Source organism: Pogona vitticeps, chromosome 5 (genome assembly GCF_051106095.1).
Source record: "Pogona vitticeps strain Pit_001003342236 chromosome 5, PviZW2.1, whole genome shotgun sequence".
Classification (NCBI taxonomy): Eukaryota; Metazoa; Chordata; class Lepidosauria; order Squamata; family Agamidae; genus Pogona; species Pogona vitticeps.
In genome coordinates this window covers 64937479-64963053 of record NC_135787.1, presented here as the reverse complement: position 1 = coordinate 64963053, position 25575 = coordinate 64937479, and the positions used below count along the sequence as shown (strand labels likewise).

Sequence of the window (25575 nt, the reverse complement as noted above, 5' to 3'; positions counted from 1 at the left end):
TTCCTCCTTAGTATTTTTATTGTAAAATGATTAAGAACATGTGAAAGGTACAATCTTAATACTGACTAGCAGTATTGAAACATTCATAACCTTGGTTAGTTACTAGGAAAAGCAATGGTGTCCCAAATTTTAGCAACTGTACCACCCAAGAGAAGTTCAGTTCAATGCAGACGTTACTGCAAACACAATTGATTCCCTGTGCTTTCACATGATTTCCCTTCTAATTTACAAAACTGCAGAATAGAGGGCAGAGGAACAAGGAGATAGGGAATGCTGGCCAAGAACACCAAGAGCTGAAGCTCTTTGTGTTACCTATGTTCCAGATTAGGCACCCATGCCTTGAAACACTGTAGCTGGAATCGGTGGCGTGCCGTTTTCGAGCCTCCCTCTCCCTCAGACTACAATTCTATGCATGCTAAGCTTGGAAATGAGCTTCTCTTAACAAAGTGGGATTTATCTTCCAAGTAAACGTGTAGGATAAAGAAACAGGGATCCAAAGTTAACTGTTTTACTTTTCATACATAAACAGTAGGCATTTGAAAGCAGGATCTTAAGAAAGGGTCCCAACTTGTCAATTTGGTTGTTTGAGCTGCAACTGGTTGAGATGCACACAGGCCTAGAAGGCTGTTTCGTAAACCACAGCAGGCTACGGAAGCTCTTGGCAGTGTCATCCTTCTTTATCCAGGGATAGCATCCATCTCACTTCAATCTAATTCCACAGGAAAATCCTCACCAGGGACTACAAGGAGTCGGGCAGTCCCTCAGGTAACTTTCTATGTGGCCTTCCGAAACCTCCAACAATGTTGTAGACACAGTCAACTAAACGAGAAGAGTTGTGTATAAAAAGTGAAGTCCATTGGAAAAAATGTCAAGAAAATGTGCTAATGTTGTCAAATAAATTGCTTTTTAAAAGGTAGGTCTGTTTTAGGACTACTTAGTATCTACAGATATTGTGCCTTAGGTAAATTATACAGGGCATTTACATGCAGCACAACAGAGCTTTTAATTTCTCAGTATCTGCATGCAATACTGCCCGCAGTACACACAATCGTCATATATAATGCCTGGCTTTTCACCCACCTGGAGGTAGCCAATAACTATCTGTTGAAACCTGGGAGCTGCTGAGGGCAGTGCATGAAGATGTTTAACACCTCCAGGCAACCTGGTTCATGCATTTAGAAGAATCAATGGGAAAACATATCTGAAGGGTGGTCCTGGTAAAAAGAAAAATCCTGACACAGGTAGAAGACTATTATGCCATAGAGAAGATCTAACTGCTCATCTGACATGCCAGTTTCCCTACCAGGAAGGAAAGATATTAAAGGGAGCAATCACCAGCCATATTTTCTATCTGTGGTGCCAACATGGTACACCATAACAGCTGTAGGCAGGGGTATTTGATTGAAGGTATAAACTCTTCTCAACTTTCCTAGCTCCCAAGGAGAATTGAAATAAACAGTAAAGAAGAAGTAATTCAACTTCCGTATCTCACAGCTTTCTAATGGGAGAGAAGCCTCCGGAGTTGACAAGCTAGGCTCTACTCTTTAGCCTCTCTGTCCCACCCACCAACTCTGGCCTTAAATACCACTAGATAAGCAGGAGCAAAACTACTGAATATATGTAATGAAAAGCAACACAGGTTAAAACAAACTGGGGCAAGCAAAATCAGGCTCACCAGGTTGTAGTTCAAATAAACATGCAAGACTAATAAAAATATTACCTTGTTGAGGACAGGTTTTGTGGAGAGAATGTTGAATATAGCTGGCAATGAGATGTTCTAGGTGCAGAGAAAAATAAACATTATTTCAGAACAAAAAACAAGAATCTACACAAGTTAATGCTTTATCAGTCTTGCAAAAGCCATAATAGAATAACTATATCTAATCAAATATAAACTAGGTCCAAGAGTTGAATTTTAATTTGAGAAGGGTTTTGAAACTGATTTCCAACATGGATGAGTGGGACCAAGAGCACAGCCAAGCAACATTCTAATTTTCAGTCCCACTGGGTGGGGCTCTGCCCCTCGCGCGTTTGGCTTTGCCCCCATATGTGAATGATTTCCCCCCCCCACGGGGTTCCACTGCAACTGGGTCCAAAGGGGCTGAAAACAATTGGTGCATGGAGGAGGAGGAAGACTGCACGGGGGGGGGGCAGAGGCACCCACGCAGGTGCACACCTTTAAGCAGAGCGTACTGCGTGCTCCTTGGAACCTTGCAGCCAAGTATAATTCTTGATCCAAACATTTTCTTAGCTGAATTCTATACATGTTTATTCAGGAGTAAGCAACAGCCTTCTCACCTACAAGGTAGACCTGCTTGCATTACTCCAAGGAACAGATGATTTTTGTGTATTATTTGAAGTTTACATAGACATTTCCAGAGCAGGTGCTAATCTCTGCAAAACTGTTATGAAACTGACTACCTGTGTCATCCTAAAGCAATGCAAAAGCAAAGCGTGCTGCTTATATACCGCCCCATAGCGCTTCAAGCACTCTCTGGGCAGTTTACAAGTTAGTTATGCAGGCTACACATTCCCCCCGCCCCCAGTGAGCTGAGTACCCATTTTATTGACCTCGGAAGAAGGCTGAGTTAAGTCTGAGCCGGCTACCTGGGATTGAACCTCAGGTTGTGAGCATGGTTTTAGCTGCAGTACAGCAGTTTAACCACTGCACCACGAGGCTCTCTCCTAGAGAGATGGAGGACTCTCTTGCAGGCCTCATTACGTTAAAACAGGGCATCTGTTGGCTTTACATTTTCTAGATACAGGACACAGTATAATATATCATAATGGTGAAGATCTTGAGCAAAAGTCACATCTTGCTTCTACCACATGCTTACCACATGGCTTCAGCTCAATCTTGGCCTTCTAACTTTTTTTGGACTGCAAATCTCCTACTTTTCCATTCTGGAAGTTCTACTGAACAGACACCTGACAGACACCTGAATTGGCTTCTCTGAGAGAAAAACTAACTCTGAGGCCTAGTTCAGCCTAGTTGTGTCTAAGTTTCCTGTTCCTGTCCCAGTGCTAGTTAGGAGCTTCCTTTCCGAACATGAAGACAGAGGCAAAGCCTTCCAGTTTATGCCTTACTCCCAGGTGAGTCATAATTTGGTATCTATTTTAAGGCAGAATTTCTGTTATAAAAACTAAAACTATTCAATTCCTGGAAAGAACACATTACCAGTGCTACTCCATGCCCTAATCTCCTGCTATAAGTTTCAGCCCAGTCAGAAGATTCTACTTTGTTTAAAGGTGACCATAACTCGTTACGTCATCAAGCTCATCAAACAGGTGTGAGTCTTAGCTATGCAGTTGGGCTTGTTTCCACAGCCAAGCTATTGTCTAAAGAAACTGTTCTGTTCCTACCAAGCCTAATTAACAGCTTAGCATTTTTATAGCATAATAAGCTGTTGTGAAACTATAATGGATGCAGACAGGAATACAAAGAAAGGGAAGAGAAGCACAGAAACCCCAGGTTTGTTGCAGTGAAAAATCCTTTATGTCCTTGCAGTACGACAAGGCTGTATATTGTCCCCCCAGCTTATTCAACATATGCAGAATGCATCATGCAAAAGGCTGGACTGGAGGAATCCCAAGCCGAAATTAAGATTGCCGGAAGAAATATCAACAACCTCCGATATGCAGATGACACCACTCTGATGGCAGAAAGTGAGGAGGAATTAAAGAACCTTGTAATGAGGGTGAAAGAGGAGACTGCAAAAAACGGTCTGAAACTCAACATCAAAAAAACTAAGATCATGGCCACTGGTCCCATCACCTCCTGGGAAATAGAAGGAGAAGATATGGAGGCAGTGACAGATTTTATTTTCCTGGGCTCCATGATCACTGCAGATGGAGACAGCAGCCACGAAATTAAAAGACGTCTGCTTCTTGGGAGGAAAGCGATGACAAATCTTGACAGCATCTTAAAAAGCAGAGACATTACCTTGCCAACAAAAGTCCGAATAGTCAAAGCTATGGTTTTTCCTGTTGTGATATATGGAAGTGAGAGCTGGACCATAAAGAAAGCAGACCGCCGAAGAACTGATGCCTTTGAATTGTGGTGCTGGAGGAGACTCTTGAGAATCCCCTGGACTGCAAGGAGAACAAACCTATCAATTCTAAAGGAAATCAACCCTGAGTGCTCACTGGAAGGACAGATCCTGAAGCTGAGGCTCCAGTACTTTGGCCATCTAATGAGAAGAAAAGACTCCCTGGAAAAGACCCTGATGTTGGGAAAGTGTGATGGCAAGAGGAGAAGAGGACGACCGAGGATGAGATGGCTGGACAGTGTCTGCGAAGCAACCAACATGAATTTGACACAACTCCGGGTGGCAGTGGAAGATAGGAGGGCCTGGTGTGCTCTGGTCCATGGGGTCACGAAGAGTCGGACACGACTAAACGACTAAACAAACGAACAAGTGAAAAATCAAAGATGGGAACTCATTTTTTCCAGACTATGACTCCTAAACTGGCATAGGCAGAAACGGGCTGGTCATGCTGGCTGTACAATTCTGGAAACTGTAGTCCCAACTACAAATTCCTCACCGCCAAATATCTCCCATCTTCTGTGTTAAGCCCATGAACTTGGTTGATTTCAAGACTTTACATGTTTTTGTTATGATAAATCTAACACTGTCCTGAACCAAGTGCATTTACAAAGTGTGAATCAAACTGATGAGTTCAGTCATTCATATCTAGCTAGGTTTGGCCATCCATAACTGTCATTAAGTTACATCATTGTTACGTTTCACAAAACTACCTCTTGCTTTGTTTGGTTCAAGCATTTCATTGCAGGATCTCTCCGGTTATCCAGAACAAATGGATCCTTCCAGCGATCGTAATTGGTTTCCACCAAATACCAAATGCCTCTTTTTAAGTCCAAGCTTGAGATAAGAAGAAAAACATAAAATTATTTTCTACCATAGATGCACCGCCCTGAATTTTATTCCTCAGCTACTCCTAAATTCACCAAATTCAAGTTGCTTAAGGTGGAATGCCCTAATAGTACAGAATATTACAAACATACTCTTATGATTACAAACAGAAACTGTTGTAAACTGTAATGCAAAAATAGGTGATATCTCTAGAGACCACGAAAATAATTATCATACATGAGCTTTCACTGGATTAAAACACCACTTCATCAGGTTTCTACCAGTGTGAAGAGCTTCAAAAGTTCATGGCAAGGATTTTGCCAGGAAAGTTGCTCTTAGATATAAAGTCCAAAGGTTCTTGGCAAGAACTTGTGTTGTTCTTCCCTTGACAGAGAATCCATAAAAACAAAAAAACACCCAAGCAACCCTTATGGAGATATTAAAATCACTAATTATACATTTGCAAGCATCAGCTTGTTCAGCAAGTTTAAAAACCTCGTTAAAACACATTTGCTTAAGTAGCTTCATTATCAAGCATGCTTACTTCCAAATGTCTAAGGCAGTCGTCCGAGAACGTGTAATAATGCATCCCTCTCCTGATTTGTTTCCTGCCAGGATGAAATAAGCTGGAGCCAGCAGTTTTGTGTTTGTCAGTTTCTCCTTTGCATCTTCATAACTAAATGCAACAGAAACAATGAGATGGACATACTAATCAGATATGACATACTTGTTCGGAAGCTGGCAGTCCAGAGCTTTTCAAAATTCAGACACCTCTGGGAGGGCATCACAGGGAATAGGGAATAGGAATGACCGCATGAATGGAGAATCCTATACAGTGGTGCCCCACATAACGGGCACCCCATTTAACGACGAATCCACATAGCGATGAGGTTTTTGCGATCGCAAAAGCGATCACATTGCGATGTTTTAAATGGTAGAACATCGCTTTGCGATGATCGGTAAGCTGTTTCGCTTACCGATTTTCGCATAGTGATGTTTTTAGAACAGCTGATCGGCGGTTCCAAAATGGCTGCTGGGTAAAAAAAATGGCAGCCCACTGTGTTTTCGCGCCCATTCCTCGCTTGCCAGGCAGCGAAAATGGCGGCTGTATGGAGGATTTTCGCATAACGGTGAGTTTTTTGCCCATAGGAATGCATTAAACATGTTTTAATGCAGTGGTTCTTAACCTTTTTGAAAGAAACGCCCCCTTGAGCCATTGAGGAAGTTATCATCGCCCCCCTCCCCGCGGCGATGATATCTTTATTTATTTATTTATTTATTTATTTATTTATTTATTCATTTATTTATTTATTTATTTATTTATTTATTTATTGCACTTAAATCCAATGACCCCTGAAAACAAAATTACATTCCAAGAAAATGAAATGTCCCCCAAAAAGTAACATTTAATGATTTAGTGGCAACTGACTTTTAAGACGCAAAAAGAAATATAAAAAGAGCATAAAAACAAATGCAGGAACTAAAAATTTCAAGACAAAAAGTCTGAAACTAAATTAAAATGGGAGAAAAATATATATTCATGCACACTGTAAAAAGGCTGCAGCCATCTTCACAGGTTTGGCTTGCTCCAGCGCCCCCTACCGCCCCCCTTCTGCTCCAGTGCCCCCACACCGCCCCTTTTCGTTCTACCGCCCCCCTGAAAAATGAAATCGCCCCCTGGGGGGGCATTATTGCCCACATTAAGAACCACTGTTTTAATGCATTCCTATGGGCTTTTTTGTTCCGCATAGCGACGAATCCACATAGCGATGATTTTTCTGGAACGGGTTGTCGTCACTATGCGGGGCACCACTGTAAAGGAGTGAGGCTCATTTCATAGCTCCAACAAAGCTCAAGGTAGACAAGCAGAAGCAAATGGATGCAGGTAGTATTTTAAGGAAGGGTAACAATTCTTTAAGGTCTTCTGTAAAGTTAGGCAAAAAAAAGCACAGGAGATATATGCAGCTGCTTCTCAGGTTATGTAAGTGAGTATCAAGTTCATTTAATGCCATGGAGGACAACTCACGGTCCTCCAGCTGTTGTTCAACTACATCTGTCAATCTTCATCATTGGTTCTGTTAACCCTCTCCCTTTCTCCAGTCCCAACAACAGCTGGAGAGCTTCAAGTCACCTAACTGTGTTTTACATCTTGACACCAGCACTTTATTACAACAAGATAAACTCAAGACCAAGAGCCGTCACTGCAGATCAAAGCCCATCCCAGCTTACAGTGAGTGCAAAGAAGATCTCGGGTACAACAGGTAGTGGACGGAAATTTCTCTCCATGAGCAGCAAGTCACATCTACCAGTGGTTACCGTATCTCAAGACTTCTTCAAGTCAAAGCCAGAAGCCTCTGTGTGCTGAGATGAGATGTGGAAGGGTAAGGTATGAACCACACAACAGCCCTACAGGTGAAGCTAGACATAATATGTCAGCATGTATTGTTTTGCTCCAAATATTAGAGAAGGAATCAATAAAATTCAAAGACTATCAGAAGTTGAGTGATTCTTTTCACAACAATGCACAATCTAGGATTTTGTGTGTGTGTGACTCACTGCCTGGAACCAAGAGGTCTACCCTTCAGATAGCCAAGAACCACACACTAGCATTTTTCAAAATATGACAAATACGATGAGATTAAAACTATTTGCAGCATCAATGGTCAGACAGGTTGTTTGATGAATCACTTTAAAACTTGACATCTACCTTGTACTGTTTTCCAATAGATTTCTAGTGAGGAAACTCATCCACCAACCATCTCTTTGGCCAAGGATCCACTCAAAGAGTCCTGTAAGAACCACACAGTTGGAAGAGCTGTAATCCTGAACAACTGTTTTAGTGTTCTCACTGCAAACCAAGCAGACCTGTAGAGAACTGCACTGCAAGCTTCTCATACCATAACCATAATTCAGTTTACAAGTCTGACTTACTTCCAAGATAATATTTGGTCAGATAGTCCTACTGTGCTCCACTATCCTTTTTCTTAAGGTTACATGTACTTTTCAATAAATGCATACACATACAATGTAAAGTTTTATCTTCTTGTTTTCTCTTTTGTACGATTTTTTAAAATCACCATATATTTTATATGTATTGCTGTGTGGCATCTGCAGGATTTTAACGTTTTAACCTGTACCCAGAGTAGAATGGGCACTAGTGGGATGCTACATAAATCAAACAAGCAAACAGTTGTATTTGCTACTAGTTTCATTTTATGCTATCTTGTGCTGTAGCTACTTTTGGTGACTTGGGGCTGTAATTATGATAAAACTACCCTGTTCTATGTCTTCCTAAATTATGTGCACAAGAACAGAACAGTAAGCACACTCACCAATGTAACCTCCATCAACACTGAACCGCTCGTTCATGGTTAGAGTAAAAATGCCCTAAAACATAAATTCAGTCAACACCTGAGTTCAGCATAGTGATGCCTAACAGCCAAAAAAACAGACTAAATTAAGGTGAATATCTAGAACCTTGAATAGTTTCTTACAGGCAGTAATGCTATTGCTACCAATTGTGTTTTATTGATATATGTAGGCTCCCATGTTTAAACTGTGAATGAGTAAATGCAGATCAGCCTGGATAGAAAGAACATTCCACTCTTAGGGATGATGAATCCTTAAGGCTCCAGCTTGTTAGAAGCTAGTCTGAGACTGGTTAATACACCTTGTAGTCTGAGATGTCCCAAATATTGGGAAAATCAGAATGTGGGAAATTTGTTTTGTAAATTTTATCCTCAGAATCAGAACTTGGAAAATTTATATGGACTGAAAGTTGCTGAATCTTCCACTGGCAGTACAGCCCATCGAAGTCAAAATCCTAATAAAAAGCATGCTTTTTGGGGGATGCATGCAGTCTCATGCCACACTAATTACTGGCAAAGTCTGAAATCAGGACATTTTCATACCAATTTAAAAACAGAGTGTGGAAAGAGACCGGACTGAGGAATTTCTTTTGCATCTTCTGCCTTGTGTCTGAGGAAAAGAAAAGTTCCACTGGTAGTAAGGGATCCTTGCAGAAAACACATCACATTTCCTAGTAAATAAACTTTCTAGGTGAAGATACACTTCTTGTGTCTGATGAAATGGACTATATAGTTCACCAGACCTCATAAATATACATGTTCCTTCCTATGGTGGTGGAAGACTCTGCATTTTGCTTTTCCAATTTCATTAAGAAAAGACTACAAGCCCATTTTTCATGTCAGTTACAATAATTGGGAAACTATATCCAAAGAGACAGCCTTGTTAATCTGTTGCAACAAAAACCAAGTTTTGTCCCACATGAGAGATTAACTCATTTATGTTGGCATCAAGATTTTATGAACTATGCCCCACAATAAAGTTTCTGCAGCTTATGAATAAATGCAGCCAAAGGGAAGGGAAGTTTGGAGGCAAACTGTGCTTGAGCCAACCATACGTTGCCACATTTGGAGACACTGATAAGTTCTGAGTTGCTTCTAACTAGAATGAGTGACCCAAAAAAAATTGCGCAATCAACAGATCACTGCAATATTAAAATAGGATTAATACACCAACTTAATACGCTAACAATATCATACCATAAGCATTTATCAATACAGTAAATATACTATGAAGTAAAATAATACCGATATTTATGCATAAAATTAAAATATAAAGTATGATAATTGATTATTTACACCAATTTAACTGGGGACCTCAAATAAGTACAGTAATAAAACTTTAAAATCTATAACATATAACATTTGACTTATGATCCCCGGAATTGTAGAATTAGAAGTTTTTGATCTTCTCCGTTTGCTCCCAGAGGAGACTTCTGCCTCTGCTTGTAACAGCAAACCGTGATTTGCAATTACATCAGAATCCACCTAATACTCTGCAGGAAGTAAAAAAAAAACTTACTGGTTTGACACCAGATATCATTCCCACATAGCCAGCAAGATTCGAAGACTTAAACACCGTTTTATTGTTCCTCTGAAAATCCAAGGACACCATTAATGGCCTCAGTAATTCTGTGGTAGACCAGGTACTATTTTTTACATCCCACCTGCAGGAGGAAAATTTTGAATATAAGTGACATTTGTGTACTGAGTGTTAGTTGTCAGACGAAGCTACTCTACAGCTACAGAATGGACTCATCTCCTGAGGTTAGAACCTTTTGTCCTTGACACTGGCACACGGAAAAATCTGTAAACATTTCTTAACACAAACCCTGCTGCCAATTCTGCTGGGGCTTGTATAAGTCATGAATATAATTTACTTTAAGTAATAATGGGTATCTAAAAGCAGTTATACAGAGGGCTGCAGCCCAGTTCTCAAATGGCTTAATGTCTCCACAGCTGAGTGAAGACCTGAATCTTGTCCATCCTGGTGTAACTCCCACATGCTGGCTTTCCATATCACGGCCAACAGATTCACAATAATTAGGAACTCCTGGCTTCAGCTAAAACGGCGTCTGAGGAGACATTCAGATATTCCACCCACAAAAGCACACTTATGCCTCCTTCTCTTCCTCCAGCACACCCCAGTTAAGATTTTAAAAATACAGCAGTCCATCTTCAGGCCCAGACTCTCAACCCAGGGATCTGTGGCACTATGTCATTAGGTTCTTTAAGAGATCAGGAAGCAAATTTTGTACCCAGCATGATATATATGCTGTCAGCTAAAATGGACGGAAATATCAGGGGTTACTGGTATCTAGCTGGTTGTTGGCAGCACCTTTATTAAAAAATGTGGGATGTTTCACCTTCCTTTTTAAGGTCAGAATTGAATGTTCATTTCCAGTTTTAAACATTTCTGGAAGAAAAGCAAAATTTTGCTAAAGCAAAAGGTATGCCTTACTTTAGGGGGCAACTATGGTTCTCAGAGGCTCTCAGGAATGTGATGCTCTTGTTTTAAACACTTTAACAATTAAATTTAAGAGTACATCTAATTACTCAAAGGCCCATGCTACTGCTTAGCTTTTTGAAATTGGAAAGAATAAAAGAGGGTATATGACCAAGCTACTGTATTTTTACATACCCAAGAAACAGTCCAAAATCAAGATTTCTGGCGTGATACAGCTTGCCTGGTTTGAAAGGGGGAAAAAAAAGAATGGAGTTAAATGGATCAACAATTATTTAGATATCATCATAATCAGAATGCACAGTATCAGTTAAGCTGTATTACCTGAGCTATCTTCTGCTACTATTGAGGTGCACACTGTGAAGATTTCATAAAAGATATTGAACACAACGATGTCACCTAAGGGCAATGGGTGGGTCAAGGAGAAGAGGAAGGAAAGAAAATGGCCAGTAAATTAACGATAAAACAAACAGTGTGTAAAGAGAAGGAAAAGAGTCATTGCACTTCATGCACATGGCACTGGACAGCAACGCACAAAGTGAGAGACACTGGCTGCACAAACACCTAAACATCATAATTGTTGGAAGTGAAGAAATACCTTTGGCCACAATCTGTTGCATATTGAGTCCTGGGGCTTGGCATGCAACAGATAATGCCAACAAAGATTTCTTAACTTATGGAAATTCATGTCTAAAATTTACACCATTTGGCTGAAATTCTGTAGTGCAGTAACATAAAGAACTGCATCTTCTAAAAGTAGCCAGATATGCTAGCAAGATACACAAGTTACATGGCTCATCCTCCTTCAGGAAAGTACCAAAAGCTATCAGAGTTGTCATTTCAGATATGAGTGGAAAGAGGACAGTAGACTGCAAAGAGTATACTGAACATGTTAGCCCATGTTACTTTCTCTCCTGTACTTCAGCTTCTGAATTAATATGGTGTGGCAGAATTCCCACGTCAATCCTGTCTATCATAGTTAAAGCTCAAGTGCAGGAGCCTATGAGAAGACAGGAGGGGCAGAGTCAAAGGGACAGTTAGACAGAGGGAGGCAGTTAGAGAGGAGTTGATGGAGAGTTAGAGAAAAGAATTGGAGAGTTGAAGAGAGAGAATTGGAAAGCTGGAGATTTAAAGAGAATGAGAATGAGATAAATGGAATAGTAAAGCTAAATAGATAGAGAATATTAATTAATTGGTTAATGTGAATAAATACACCACTTGAATGAGCATACGTGTGACCAAATATAAGAAGTTTAATGAGTGATCCTAAACAATAATAAAAGAACATCTATGATTCAAAAACCAAAAGATAAATAAACATGTTATATTGGCAGCACGTTTCTGATGCATATATGGTGCAGTGTGGAAGAGAGATACACTGGTGGTAGCGGAAGAAAGAGTAAATGTATCCAAAGAGTGAATGGTGTTTGGGGGAAACAGAGAACACTGGGTGGAACGTCACATATGGTAATGAAACAGATTTGTCTTCCTGAATTACTCAGTACAACAGCAGTCCCCAATCTGATTACTGGGCTATAGAGTCCTACCAAGGGATCCTCATGATAGAAACAATGATCTAACATGTTTGAAGAGTGCCAGGTTAGGAAAAGCTACCATATGGGCCGTGGATAACCTGAGGCTTCATTTCTTTAAAATCCAACAATCAGGTGACAGGATCAAGGAGATCCAGCGTATAGATCAAGGAACTATGGTGCCCTCAAGTGTTTTGTTCACCACACTGGCAAGAGAATGGACAGATGGAGACCTGCTTCTACTTTTATGGCACCAAACTTCACACCATGGAAGTTAACACCTGATCTGGACTGAGATATGGCCTTCTGATGCAACCTCTACTACATGCTTCGACCATTCTTAGGCACTGAACCTCTAAGTAAGGAGCAGAACCTCCGCATGTACGGTAGAGTAGCAAAGATATGAGCAAATACTTTTGGCTGCCTAAATAAACTTCAAAGCTAGACACTGTAATAAAAAAACAAAAACAAAAAACAAATGTTACCTAAAGGAGCATTAATAGCAGAAGCAATGCCTTTGATCTCTTCATTGAAAGGATAGGGAAGGGTGGACCCAATCCAAGCCTAAGCAGAAAACAAAAACAGTTAGTCAATATCCAAAAATCACAGGATATTTATATTTGGAATTTATTCTTTTGTTTTCTTTATTTTTGACTGTCTCACTCCATGTAAAAATGATGATAACTTTCAGAATTTTTAGGACTATTTGCATATTGCACGAAGACAAACTCTGCTTTGCCACAGAGTCTGCATTAATAAGAGGTTTAGACAAAAACAGCTCCTCAGTGCATGCAAATGTTGAAGTACATGCATTCCCTGTGTTTACATGGCACATACCTAAAACATACAGTGCATCCCACAGGAAGTAGCCTTCAGATACATTTGCAAAATTCTGAGATCTTTGTGTATAATTTGTAAGAGATATTCAAATAGCCGCTTGAATAGCTGCTGAAAAAGTACTCAGTCTATATTTTCAAACAATATATGAAGACAAAGACTAAGGCCCATAGAATTTTTGGTGTGGCTAATATGTAGTTGCAGCTGGAATTGTAGAGCGCCAACTTTCTCCCCACTCTCAGGAAGGAGCCTCATGGCACAGTGGTGAAGCTGTACTACTGCGGTCAACACTCTGCTCATGAGCTAAGTTTGATCTCGATGGGCTGACAGGTAGCTGGATCATAGTTGGCTCAGCCTTCCATCCTTCCTAGGTCAGTAAATTGAGTATCTAGCTTGTTAGGAACTCAGCTCCCTTGTGTGTGTGTGTGGGAGCAATGTGTAGCCTGAATACAGTGGTGCCTCGCATAGCGATCGCTCCGTATAGCGATGAAATCGCTTTGTGATGGACTTTTTGCCATCGCAAAAGTGATCGCTTTGCGATGGTCCCTATGGGGAATTTTCGCTTTGCGATGATCGCAGGGAAGCGATCATCGCAAAGCCTTCATTTGAGGCCAGCTGATCGGCGGTTTCAAAATGGCTGCTGGGTAAACAAAATGGCCACCCGCTGTGTTTCCTCGCTTAAGAGGCACCGAAAATGGCCGCCCCTATGGAGGATCTTCACTTAAAGGTGAGTTTTTAGCCCATAGGAACGCATTAATCGCGTTTTAATGCTTTTCTATGGGCTTTTTATTTTCGCTTAGCGATGTCATCGCTTAGCAGCGATTTTTCTGCACGGATTAACATCGCTAAGTGAGGCACCACTGTAATTAAATGTAAACTGCCTGCAGAATGCTTTAAGTGCTATGTAACAGTATGCAAACAGCACACTTTGCTTTTCTGCTTTGCTTTCTTTACATTAACTGTAACATCTGGGTTCATGCAGTATATTGTTAGAAGCAGGGATAGCAGAAAGCAAGGAAACATGGGGGTTTCAACTCATGTCTATGAAGACATAGCTAGCCAGAGAAGGGTCCTTTCTGTTTCTAAGTTTCTTGTCAATATTGCCTAGATTTGTCATCCTTATCTCAAAAGAAGGAGCTTAGTACAACAATTCTGTGTTACATCATCATCCTTTGACCCAGCCAGCAAATGAAGACCAATGCAAACAGAGAACTGAAAGAGACAAAAAGAGAACAGACGTCTGGAAGCGAGTCCCTTCGAAATGCCTGTCCCTCCAACTGGCAGTCTCTGGGGACACTGAGTTTGCAGGGCTTCTGCCTCTCTCCCCTTGCCCTCTTCTTCACTGGCTCTCCACTTTCTTCTCCCTCCAATGGAGGCCTCAATCCAACTGCTACGTTTGCCCCTCAATCTGGCACACACCAGGGTGAATAGCAGGAGAAGTAAAGAGGTAAAGGTGACACCAGGGGAACAAGAATAAGGGAGAGCTTAGAGAGGACAACATCAGGCACTCTAAAGGCTGCCAACAACACTGGACAAATTAATTACATCTTGTGACCCAGAAGGCATCTGGATCTCTGAAGTTCTGAGGTACAATGTGATATTATTTCAGATTGGTCAGTTTCTAGAAATTGGTTTTACAGATTTTGAAGATTGGATTCTTACTAAAAATATGCATATTAGTATCAACTGAGAATATCAAGAATATATTTAACAACAACACTACTGCTACTGTTGCTGCTGCTACTACTACTAATAATGCCTCCTTAATAAGAATCTATTTAAGGGGGGGGTAATTCAATATCTCCAGATTCTTTCCCAAGTAGGCAGCTATTCACAGTCTTTAGCTCTACAGCTCTTACCACTCCTTAGTACTGCACTCCCCTTTATAGACTGCTACTCAGCTCTTCAATACATATTTCCTGGTTAATTTACATCAAATTGTAAGTAAAGCCAGCTGCACACATTCACAGAATAATAGTGGAACTGCTTGCGGGAGGTTTCCTCCACACATCCAAACTCAAATTAAAAATAAATGAAGTCATTAACCCGGCCCTGACTCACTCACAAGTAATTTCTGCTGAAATAAATGGATGCCAGAAAGCTTAAACAAGAGATATTAGAAGACAAGTATATCACATCTGAATTTGTCAAAATGAACAGAGACTTGGAGGGGGGGTGGGATAAGCACACTAAGTAATCTGCATAGAGATAGGCAACCCAGAACTTTTTTTGTTTTGGACAACAACTCATTATTGGACACACTGACTGGGACAGACGGGATTACTAGCCCAACACCAGGTTGTCTAAGCAGATTGGCAAGCTTCAAAAGTATGCGCCCATCAAGGTGCTTATCACAAGAGATGCCCATAAGCATTGCTCCTGGATTCATCCAAAAACCCCTTCCCTCTGCTTTTCCTAAAGAGGGAATGGCCACAGCACACCATCTGCACGTAAAAGGGAAGATTCCAGCCTGAAACCACTGAAAGCCATCCCCAGTGGGTGTAGATCAGCTCCCTCATTGAAGCAGATACCCACCAAAAGTTTTGGACAACTCTCATCCTTCCTGACCATTGGCCACACTGGCTGAGGCCAATGGTGATCGATTCCCAATGCATCTAGAAGGCATGTGGATTTGGGAGGCTGGTATAAAACATACTGAGCTAGAGAACACAGTGACTTGATCAGCAGAAGGCTGCTTCTCATTTATTCTAATTAACAAATGGAATACTGACATGTCAAGTACACTACCGACTCGTTTTCAAAGCCCAATTATACATCCAAAATGAGATCTTTGGAAAGGCATCTATCATCATGACTTCTGTCTGAATGTATCCATTATGCAGTAAAAAGTGTGCTAATTCTCCTGTTTTTTCTTATTACCAGTTATTAGAAGGCTAGATGCAGATAGGGATTCAGTAAACAGTAAACATCTCTCTCACCTCTTTTTGTAAATGATCGGTATTGGAAATATACTCACGAATTTAGATTCTAGTGCTGCTATGAATTTTTCAGTGGGGGCAAATGAAGCCAACATTTTTTTCAAGGTTTGCAGTACAGTCGTTAGCTAGACAAGCATAAAAGAAAATTGAAAGTTCAGATTAACAGTTCAGAATATAACTGAAATCCAGAACCACATAACCAGAAACATACAAGCCTCTCACTTGTGATTAAAAATAGTTGTTGCCTTGTGAATGCATCTAAGGAACGGGTTTTTCAAGTGGCAATCGGGATCTCTTTGAAACAACATCTGAAACTGAGTAGTGAGTCAGAACTTCTGGGTAGGTACTTCCAGCATCTCTTATTATCATCTTAAACCCTGATAAGGCCTCCTTCAGAGCTCTAGTTATTTTCACAAATTCCCATCACTGCGAAACAGGTGGAACAATAGGGCTAGTCAGAACAGGAAGACTGAAGGCTTGTCCCTTGTAAGATTTCACATGATAAAAACAAAGGGTATAGCTGTATCCCACAACGCATGGGCACAACTCTAGCCAGCGGCCATGAAAGCTGGAGGTGATGAGAGCTGTTGGTCAATGCACAGCTGGGGGGCATTTTATTAGGAAAGACTGTTCTCTCCTCCACCTTTCTTTCTTCATGCCTTACATACTGTATTGTTAGCTAACAAAGTAGTAGCCATAAACAATCTGATCTCTCTTTGTTTTACTAAATCATTTAAAATAATGCTTCTGCTTATTGCAACAAGGTGGAGGCTGGTGTCAATAATAAGACTATGCTGACACAAATTAATTACTTCCTAATTTTAAAGTACTGCCTCCATGAAAGATATGACAGAAGGAGAAACTCAAGATCCTAACTCTGGCAGGTTCCATACCTCTGTTTGTTTGTCATGTGCTAATTGGGTCCATCTCTCACTGGGTGGCAAGTCAAGATTGATGATGTAGGTTGGAATCTTTCCTTTAAATCTGAAAATTGACCAATTTCCACGACATTCATAAAGACATTGCAACATATAAATCATTCTCTTCTCTATCTGCTTTTTTACGTACTCAGTTTTCTAGGCTATTTATCATATTGTTCTTATGCAATCTGGCTTTCCCTTGTCAATAGGTAATATTAGTGTATCTTAGTTATATTTATTACAGTGGTACCTCGAATTATGAACGTCCTTACTTACGAACATTTCGACTTACAAACAGCTCCGATCGCAACTTTTTGCTTCGACTTGCAAATGGAGCTTCCACTTACGAACAGAAACAGGTAGGGGGAAAAGGCAGGCAATTCTACTTTCTAACTGTAGGTGGTGCTGAGGCTGCTTCTTTGTGCTGTAGCTCCTTTATAGGGTGTGTCACAGTTGGAGGCTTGGGAGAGCCTCCTGCTTCGGAGTGAGCCTGTGTGTGTGTGTCTACAAGGAGGTCAGCTGCTGTTTTCTCCTTTAAAAAACTGTTCTGAGTGGGTTTTGGTGGCTCTGCTTCTGTGTGTGTGTGTGTGTGTGTGTGTGTGTGTGTGTGTGTGTGTGTGTGTGTGTGTGTGTGTGTGTGTGTGTGTGTGTGTCTGCAGGGAGGGTTTCTTTCTGTGCTCTGCTTTGGAGTTTGTGTGTGTGTGTGTGTGTGTGTGTGTGTGTGTGTGTGTGTGTGTGTGTGTGTGTGTGTGTGTGTGTGTGTGTGTGTGTGTGTGTGTGTGTGTATTTTTGGAGATTTTTTTCCTTCTTAAACCTCAGCAATAGAGGTGGCTTTAGTGTCTGTTTGTTTTTTGAGTTTTTTTCTCAAAGCCTCAGCAACAGAGCACCTTCCGACTGGGCTTGCTGTGCTCTTTTTATCTATTTGGTAAGTTTTTTCCTCTGGGCAGTGGGGAGGAGCCGTGGTTGCTGACCGGAGTGAGGGAAGTTCTGGAGGAGCAGGAGGAGGCGGGTGGGCGGGCAGGCAGGCGGGCGCTTCCCGGCCAGGTCTCTGGCCCCGGCCCCGTTCACTTCAGCCAGCCTTTGAGACTCCCTTTCTCTCCTGGGTTTTGTTTTGCTTTTTTCAGGCCCGGCATGTTCCTATGGAGCTTTCAGTGTCCCCCCCCCCCCCCCCGGGGTATTTTTTTCTTCGGCCGGAAGGGTTTTCAATGCATTCCTATGGGAAATGGTGCTTTGACTTACGAACGTTTCGAGTTACAGACACTGTTCCAATATGGATTAAGTTCGTAAGTCGAAGTACCGCTGTACTTAAATCTAACAGAGAATTCCTTATTATTTCTACACAGTGACAAACTAGTGTTCTCTGTCTTCTTCAGAATCTCTGAAGATAGCCAAGATATTTTTTGGGCTAAATATATATTTTCCAACTCTTACATGTATATTTATTTATCTTATTCTCACTCTTAAGTTCTGCATGCCTATCATTATCTTCCATTTCCAAAGATATTATTATTTAAAACATACTCAATATACAAATAGTGGCCTAGCTGAACTTTAACATTACTGCTAATCACAGTTGCATTGTAAGATGACTCTACTAATTAGATGATATTCACCTTGTTTGCTGTGCTATTCCAACCATGGCTCAGTGCAATAACTTCAAAGTCTAAATTTAATGAGATATCTCAAAAAGAAGGGCTCTCCTTATATTTGCAACTGTCACCTATTGATCTATTATTTACTGTTATTTACCTTGGTCCTGATGGAGGATATTCTTGTCTTCTGCATTCTTCAGCAAACTGCAGAACAACAGAAAGCCTTGTTTAGAAAAAACTTTTTTGTAACAGTTGCATATCAAATGCCTCCACAATTTATCTTCACTTTTCATCTCTGCCTGACAAAACAATAAGACTGAAGTTACAACCCCATAAGCACATAAACCTAGGACAAAGTCCCATGGAATTCGGTGGCTAAAATCGAGCAGTAATTTGTAACTAGAGTACGCCCACTGAATCAGTGAGCATTTCATGAGTCAACTCCTCCATTACTTCCATTGAGGGCCTACTCTAGCGGCAATTTACTGCTGCCTTTCAGCCTGTGAGTCACTTTTAGTATTGGACTGCAAGACTTTTTTACCACAGGCCACACTTGGCCCTTGAGGGGCTTACAAGCAGTTCCAAGTATACTTGGCTCAGAAAGTTTGATTGTGCCTCTAGTGCAAGATGCAATGCTGCCACGCTCTGGACCCCAAACGACTTTTAGAAAGAAGGAAGAAAGGCTTTATGCAACAATCTGGAAAATGGAAAAGAATGACAATTTTGATGAGCATTGTGGGCAAGAATCCTGCTTCTCATCCTCAAATACTGCCTGTGATTTTATAAAAAATTGGCCACTAGAGATGAGGGGAAAAGAAAAAAAAAATGAAGTAGGTGGGCTGCAGGAAGTATAGCCCTCTAAGGCACAGATGTGAGCATGTGATGCTCTTGGAACACTGGATGCTGTTAATCTCTGCTTTACAACATGCAGGGATAATAGTTTGCAGGTAATTTTGAGATCGAGCTTTAGATATAGTTTCCAACCCCCTTCCCTGGCATGTAGCAGAATGAGGAGCACACAAGACAGAGGTTCACTGCAGCCCATTTCCATACCACTCAAAGTATGGTTTACCATTGCAGCCAGGCTGACACACTAAGTCACTACAAATAACATAACCTAGCAAAGTAACTTACACCTGGGATATATAATACAGGTTTTGCAGAACTCAGGGCTGTTGGTGTTATCACTTTCTTTACATCATGAAACACAAATTAAAATCAAAGAGCAACCCAACAGAATGTCATGATCGAGTAATGCGGTTTCATTCAAGAAAATGTTGACATCTTTATGCAGAGATGCTGGTATTATGCAAGTTAAGCATCAATTATGCAGTTTTCAATAATGAGCAGAGACTCTGAGTATGGGATTTCTGTGATCATCACCACCCATGAGTGATGGGGAAACAGAATGCCAACATCCAGAAATCCTCCTTCTTACTAGCACTTGTATGTGTACTTGCAATCTGGGACAAATGCAGATAAACACAACACATGCTTTCTGTAAAGTAGTGTGTCAACCGAAGAAATCTTAAAACAGATGGCACATACAAGTAAACATAATTGCTCTGTGGGAAACAAGATACGCACCCTGCATGCACTAAACTCTATTTGTCTATAGAGCAATTGTTTCTCAAAAGAATATTGTTAACTACCCTTCTTTGCTTTGCCTCTGAAATGAATCTTAACAGTGGAAGTCCATCACAACGACATGAGTTTACTAACAGGAGGCTTTCAGCATTTGCTCCACTGGGAGTCAGTTTCATCATGTGACATGGCTTGACTTTCAGAATCCTTCCCTTAATTAGAAAACAGCTTTGACTTACTAATTAGGCATCTCATGCAGAGGACAATGGATAAATTTGGAGATGGCAGCAAGCTATCGCTTAAGCTTCCATACAACAGGAAATCTGATTCAAAGCTGCTTATCTTCTTTCATTGCCTACTATCACAGCACTCAGATTCATCCCCTATTGGCAGTTGTACAGGGCATGTGAAGGTGGAATGATGGTTTGTACATATTATAAATTCAAACAACATGTCAGACCATCATTCCTAACCTGCCTTATCCACAATTTGGCAAGATGTCTGCATGACCTTTGCCAGCTGGGAAGAACATCCTGCTTTCTCTAATTAGTTTGCTCTGGCAGAGCTATACCACTTTGATAAATAAGACATAATAATATTTGATACCTCACAGAGGAGCGGCTGGTGGGTCTAGAAAGCCACCTATATGCAGAAATATGGAGAACCAGCTTGGAATCTGCAATGCTGGTCCTTGCTCACCCCAACTTTGCAGCTGAATAGCAAAAGTGTCCACCCTCTTTTCTTTCCTTCTTCTTGTTTGTTTTGTGAGGTGCCCAGAAACATGTTTTTATGGGGCAAGAAATGGCACCTGCACTTGCTTGCTTGTCTTTTCTCTTTTTTAAAAATCACATTTATTATTTTGGAACCTCCAAGCAGTGACAGGCTCATCCTTTAATCTCTGTACACCATGTCACAATTAACACCACTATTATAAATCATTTAAAGCACCTACAACATTTTAACACTATTGCTGGAAAATGTTTGAGCTTTTGAATAAAGCTGGATTTTCTCTGCATCAAAGAAAATTGATTTAGAAAATATTTTTCTGTACTTTCTGAATCTTGTTCTACAGTATGTGACACAGAAACAACTCTTTGTCTGAAACAAAGACTAGTTAATGCTGAAGGATTTCCACATTTTGTTGAAAATATACAATATAAAAATATATTTGCATAAAATGGTTTTAACAGACTAATTTTTAGTTGTGACTATTTTTACATATCTCTTCACTATTTCTTTACTATGTTGTAGACTCCTTCACACATTTGAATTCACTTACACTGCCATTCTATACATGCTTACTTGGGAGAGTGAAAAGAAATGCAGCACATTTCGAAGATTTGTCCTGGCATCTAAAGTTCACAAACTATGGCTGGTCTGGAATAATTGTGTTCCATCATGTCAATTCTAACTTACTGAGTTTTTAAGTAGAAAGTACACAGGAGTGATTTTCCATTCCCTTCTTCTGGGGGTGCACAATGGAACTATGCAGCTTGCCCAAGGCTTCACGGGCTGCCTGCTCTACTGGGAAGCACAGTGAAAACTGAAACTCTCAGCGCTTGGTTCTGCAATCAGGTAGTCCTTCTCTATGAGCTGTCTAACCAAAAGGAAATCTGTAATCAACCAAGACCTTTCCCACATCTCTCCTTAGTTCTCCTGTTCTATATTTGGCTACAGATTTTGTACCTTCAACATACCTGTACAAGTGTAGAATACAAGCCCACTTTATTGCTTATACCAAAAAGTCACCAGTACTCATACTGTAACAATTATATTTCAGTTTTAATAATTTGAGCAAAAAATAGGCCATAGGTTGTTCCTACAGCCCTAGTGCTTTCCTCTGCATGTGTGAGAAAACAAAGAACGATGTCTTCTACAGACTACTGTTTCTCTGTCCATCCAAATCTCGAAGCTACAGTCAAAGGCTCTGAAATAAGCGAGGACATTAAGCTGTGGTTTGAAGTTGGCTATGGCGTGCTCTGGTCCATGGGGTCACGAAGAGTCGGACACGACTAAACGACTAAACAACAACAACAATGGAATAGAAGACTGTAGCTTGTTTGCCAGCTCATGTAAAGTGGGATGCAAAGAGGGTTGCATGTGCACCCACAAGGCCCAGTTCTCTCTCATTATTAAGCCAAGCTACTCCTGTGTGCAACCAGCAAAACACTTGGGGATCATTTTTTTTAAAATATTTGCTATGGGAACATGGGAGAATTTTCACCATTTCAGAAATGACTGCTTGATATTGACCACAGCCTGCACCAGTGACCTGTATGGGAAAGGAGCCATTAATAATTTCATGGGGCAAACAAAAACTTTCATATATCCCGAGATTAGGCAGATAGGCTTGCAATTAAGTGGAAGAATAATTTAGAGATTTACAATTTGAATTAAATAAACATTATAAAATACAATCAAAGCGGAAGCCATATGAGAAGGGAAGGGGAGACTAATTTAATAAAATGAAATGATTGTGTTGCAGAGTTTCTTCATATTTCATTTATAAGATGTTTGTTGTGCATTCTTTAGTCTTAAGACCTCATTTCAATACTTTTACTGTCGCAGTTGTTCCGCCCGGATGGCAGACAGATTAAGATAGGGTTATGAACGTGCACAAAAGCATTCAACACTTCAGCAATTTTTGTTGAAATAATGCATGAAGCTGACGGTTTTGCTATGTGCCACAAAATGCAGAGTGCGCAAATCTGATTTTCTCACAAGTTGACCTTGAAAACAGCCTATACAAAGGCTATTGCTGATTAGCAACACTAAAATAAAATCTATTCAGAGGCAGATGGAATGGGAAATACATCCATCCATCAGAATGTAAGATCTTCAACTAAATAGTGTGTTTTTGAAACACAAGTTCTCCTTGCGAGTGAAGACTATATGCCAACTTGTGGATGTTTTGTGAGACAGAACAGCAAAAAATTGGGGGCTTAAAGCTATTTTTGTCAACAATCCTCTGAAAAAATTCAAAAACAAAGATAATGCTAAGAGACGGTGCAGAAAGCAGGGAGATAAACTGAAGGGTCCGGCCATTTAACTTTACCAACCAGTGTTCAAAAAAGACAAAACACATGAAGTCACAAATGCTTTTCAGGTTCCAGTATGTCACTGTGGAATGTTATAGAAATGTTATAAAGGCAAAGAAATAAATGCAAAGGAGACATTTAAAACCAGACACAAATTCTAGTTAACTCCAATCTTTCATTCATTAAATAGCCTTCTAGTTTGCCCTCTAGTTTACTCCCTCTAGTTTATATAACATAATTTTAGAGGCAAGGTTTATGCAAACTTATGCTATCTTCCAGCAATGCAGAGAAGTACATAGTTCAGCACATATCCTAACCAAAGTTACCTACATCATTCTCTGATGTAAAACAGGCGAATTAAAATTAAACAGCAGTGAAACCTGCTCTTAGTGCACTCAATACTGTGCTAAATAGACCAGTGATGTAATTGATATAAAAAACCCTTCTATTTGACACTATTTAAGAATCCATGTTGGCTTCAATTCAATTCTTAAAAGATGTCTTACAACCCAAAGAGGGAACCTGATTCAGGGGTCTCCAGTTTCTCTACCTGAGAGAAATGGAGACAGAAAAAACGGACTGAAAAATGCCTATTCAATACAGAGTTCCAGCAATCTGACACCACTTAGACTGATATGGCTCTCTTTTAGAGAATCCTGAGATTTGTACTATAGTTTGGTGAGATTCTAAACATTCTCTGTTACAGAACTTCAATGTGCTTCACTGAACAACTCTAACAATCCGAAGCAGGAAATTCTTAAGTATCTCACCAAACTACAAATCCCAGGATTCCACAGGATGGCAATCTGATATTAAAAACAATATCAACTACCAGAATTGTGTAGGGTGGACAAACTTTACTTATACGCCAAAGGCTGAACTCAAGATCATCTTCTCGTAACCCACTACTTCCACATTTGAAGTCTGAGCAGAGCTCTGCCCAGGCCTGAAGGCGAACGTATGCACACTAAATGCTGTGAAGAATAGACTTGTCTCAAGGCTGGTGTTGCACTTCTAAGAAAGGGGGGGAAGGGCTGGCGTTTGACTGATCCATGCCCTCTTAACCTGTGACATTCCCTTCCCACAAGGTACGGAAACTGCCTTCAGCAATACAATAAATAAATAAATACAGTACACTCTGCACCAGCTCATGGCCGCTTTCACCACTTCATATTTCAGACCTTTGGGCGTCTATTGACGAATGTCAATACAACCGTCGTTTCTGTACCCCTTGTCACCTTGATCCTGTCGCTGCGCAACCAGGTCCGCTGCATATACACTTGAGATTTTATTCTTAAACCGGGCGGATCTGGATCCACTCTGGTTCGTGTTAAAATGTGGAAGGTGCCACGGGACTTTTTTTTTTTCCCTCCTCTCCCTTTTCTCTTATGTTGGGACTAAAGGAGGCACCCTTTTGAAAATCAGTATTTCTTATATGCTTTAAGAGGTTTAACCCTGGCACGAAAGAGAGTTGGCGTAAGTGAGCTGAGGAAATCCTTTCTTCAAACGGGGCTAAAATTCAGCTTGCAGCCGCGGCACCTCGGCGTTTAGCAAGACACCGCGTTCCGGGGAGAAAGGGCCTGATTGGGGAACAGACAGAAAACTCGAGCTGTTACTATGTCGCCCCAGGAAAAAACTCACCGGATCCTTGGCCAGCACGGCCAGCGCGGCCGCCAAAGCCGTAGCCGCGGCGACAACCCCCGACGCGCGCATCGTCCTCCTCCTCGATGCCAAAGCCTTCTGCGAGCAAAAAAAGGGGCCACCCTCCGCCGGGGCAGAAAGAAAGGCGGCTCTGCGGGGTCATATGACTGCCCCCATCCGGCCCCAAACGCTCCCCCCACGTGACCCGCCTCTAGGCATTTACCAGCAACCGGGGCGGTGCGAGGCAGGGCGCGAAGGCGAGCGCCCCAAGTGTTTGGCTGAGGGATGTGCCTTTCAAGCCAGAAAGGGACATAGGAGGAAGGTGGAAGCCCGGGGTTGGTTTCTCTTCCCTGTTCTGTGGCTTTCATTTTGGGGTGCTGTTGTTCTTTTCCCGCAGCCTTTCCGGGCAGGGTGGGTAGGAGGAAGTAAGAACAATTCAGGACAGCTCTGCTGTATTTTCTTTTATGCATTTTAAAGCTTACCTTCCTAGAAGCATAGGCTCAGAATAACGCAAGAGGAGGGTGATTCCAGGTGTATGCACACACCTGGGAGGCAGGAAAGTTCTAAGGGTTGGATCATACTTCCACACTATTAAAAAGCAGACCGGGTAGGTGGGGCTCGTCAGCCATGGAAGATAGCCCATCTAGGAGAAGGAAAACTCCGATTTCAAATTTCCATTGCCTTGCGGATATATCCACTCATGGAAAAGGCTTTAGGAGTTAACCTCGAGGCAAAATCCGGAGCCGGAGTCCCAGAGGCAGTTCGTGTCGTTTTGCCAACTCCTGCGAC

At 41.1% G+C, this 25575-nt stretch overlaps 1 protein-coding gene across 1 annotated transcript; it reads right to left on the bottom strand.

The window, feature by feature from the left end:
- ASAH1 (N-acylsphingosine amidohydrolase 1) lies at positions 1-24961 on the bottom strand. The gene is made up of 14 exons (XM_073001336.2): positions 24787-24961; positions 18681-18727; positions 16905-16995; positions 16050-16136; positions 12721-12799; positions 11028-11102; positions 10881-10926; positions 9762-9906; positions 8207-8261; positions 7582-7663; positions 5419-5550; positions 4760-4883; positions 1721-1777; positions 1-819 (listed from the first exon to the last, which is right to left on the bottom strand). Exons 1-14 carry the CDS (start codon positions 24856-24858, stop codon positions 730-732), a joined length of 1182 nt encoding a protein of 393 aa, XP_072857437.2. The 5' UTR covers positions 24859-24961; the 3' UTR covers positions 1-729.
- Positions 24962-25575: the final 614 nt, after the last annotated feature.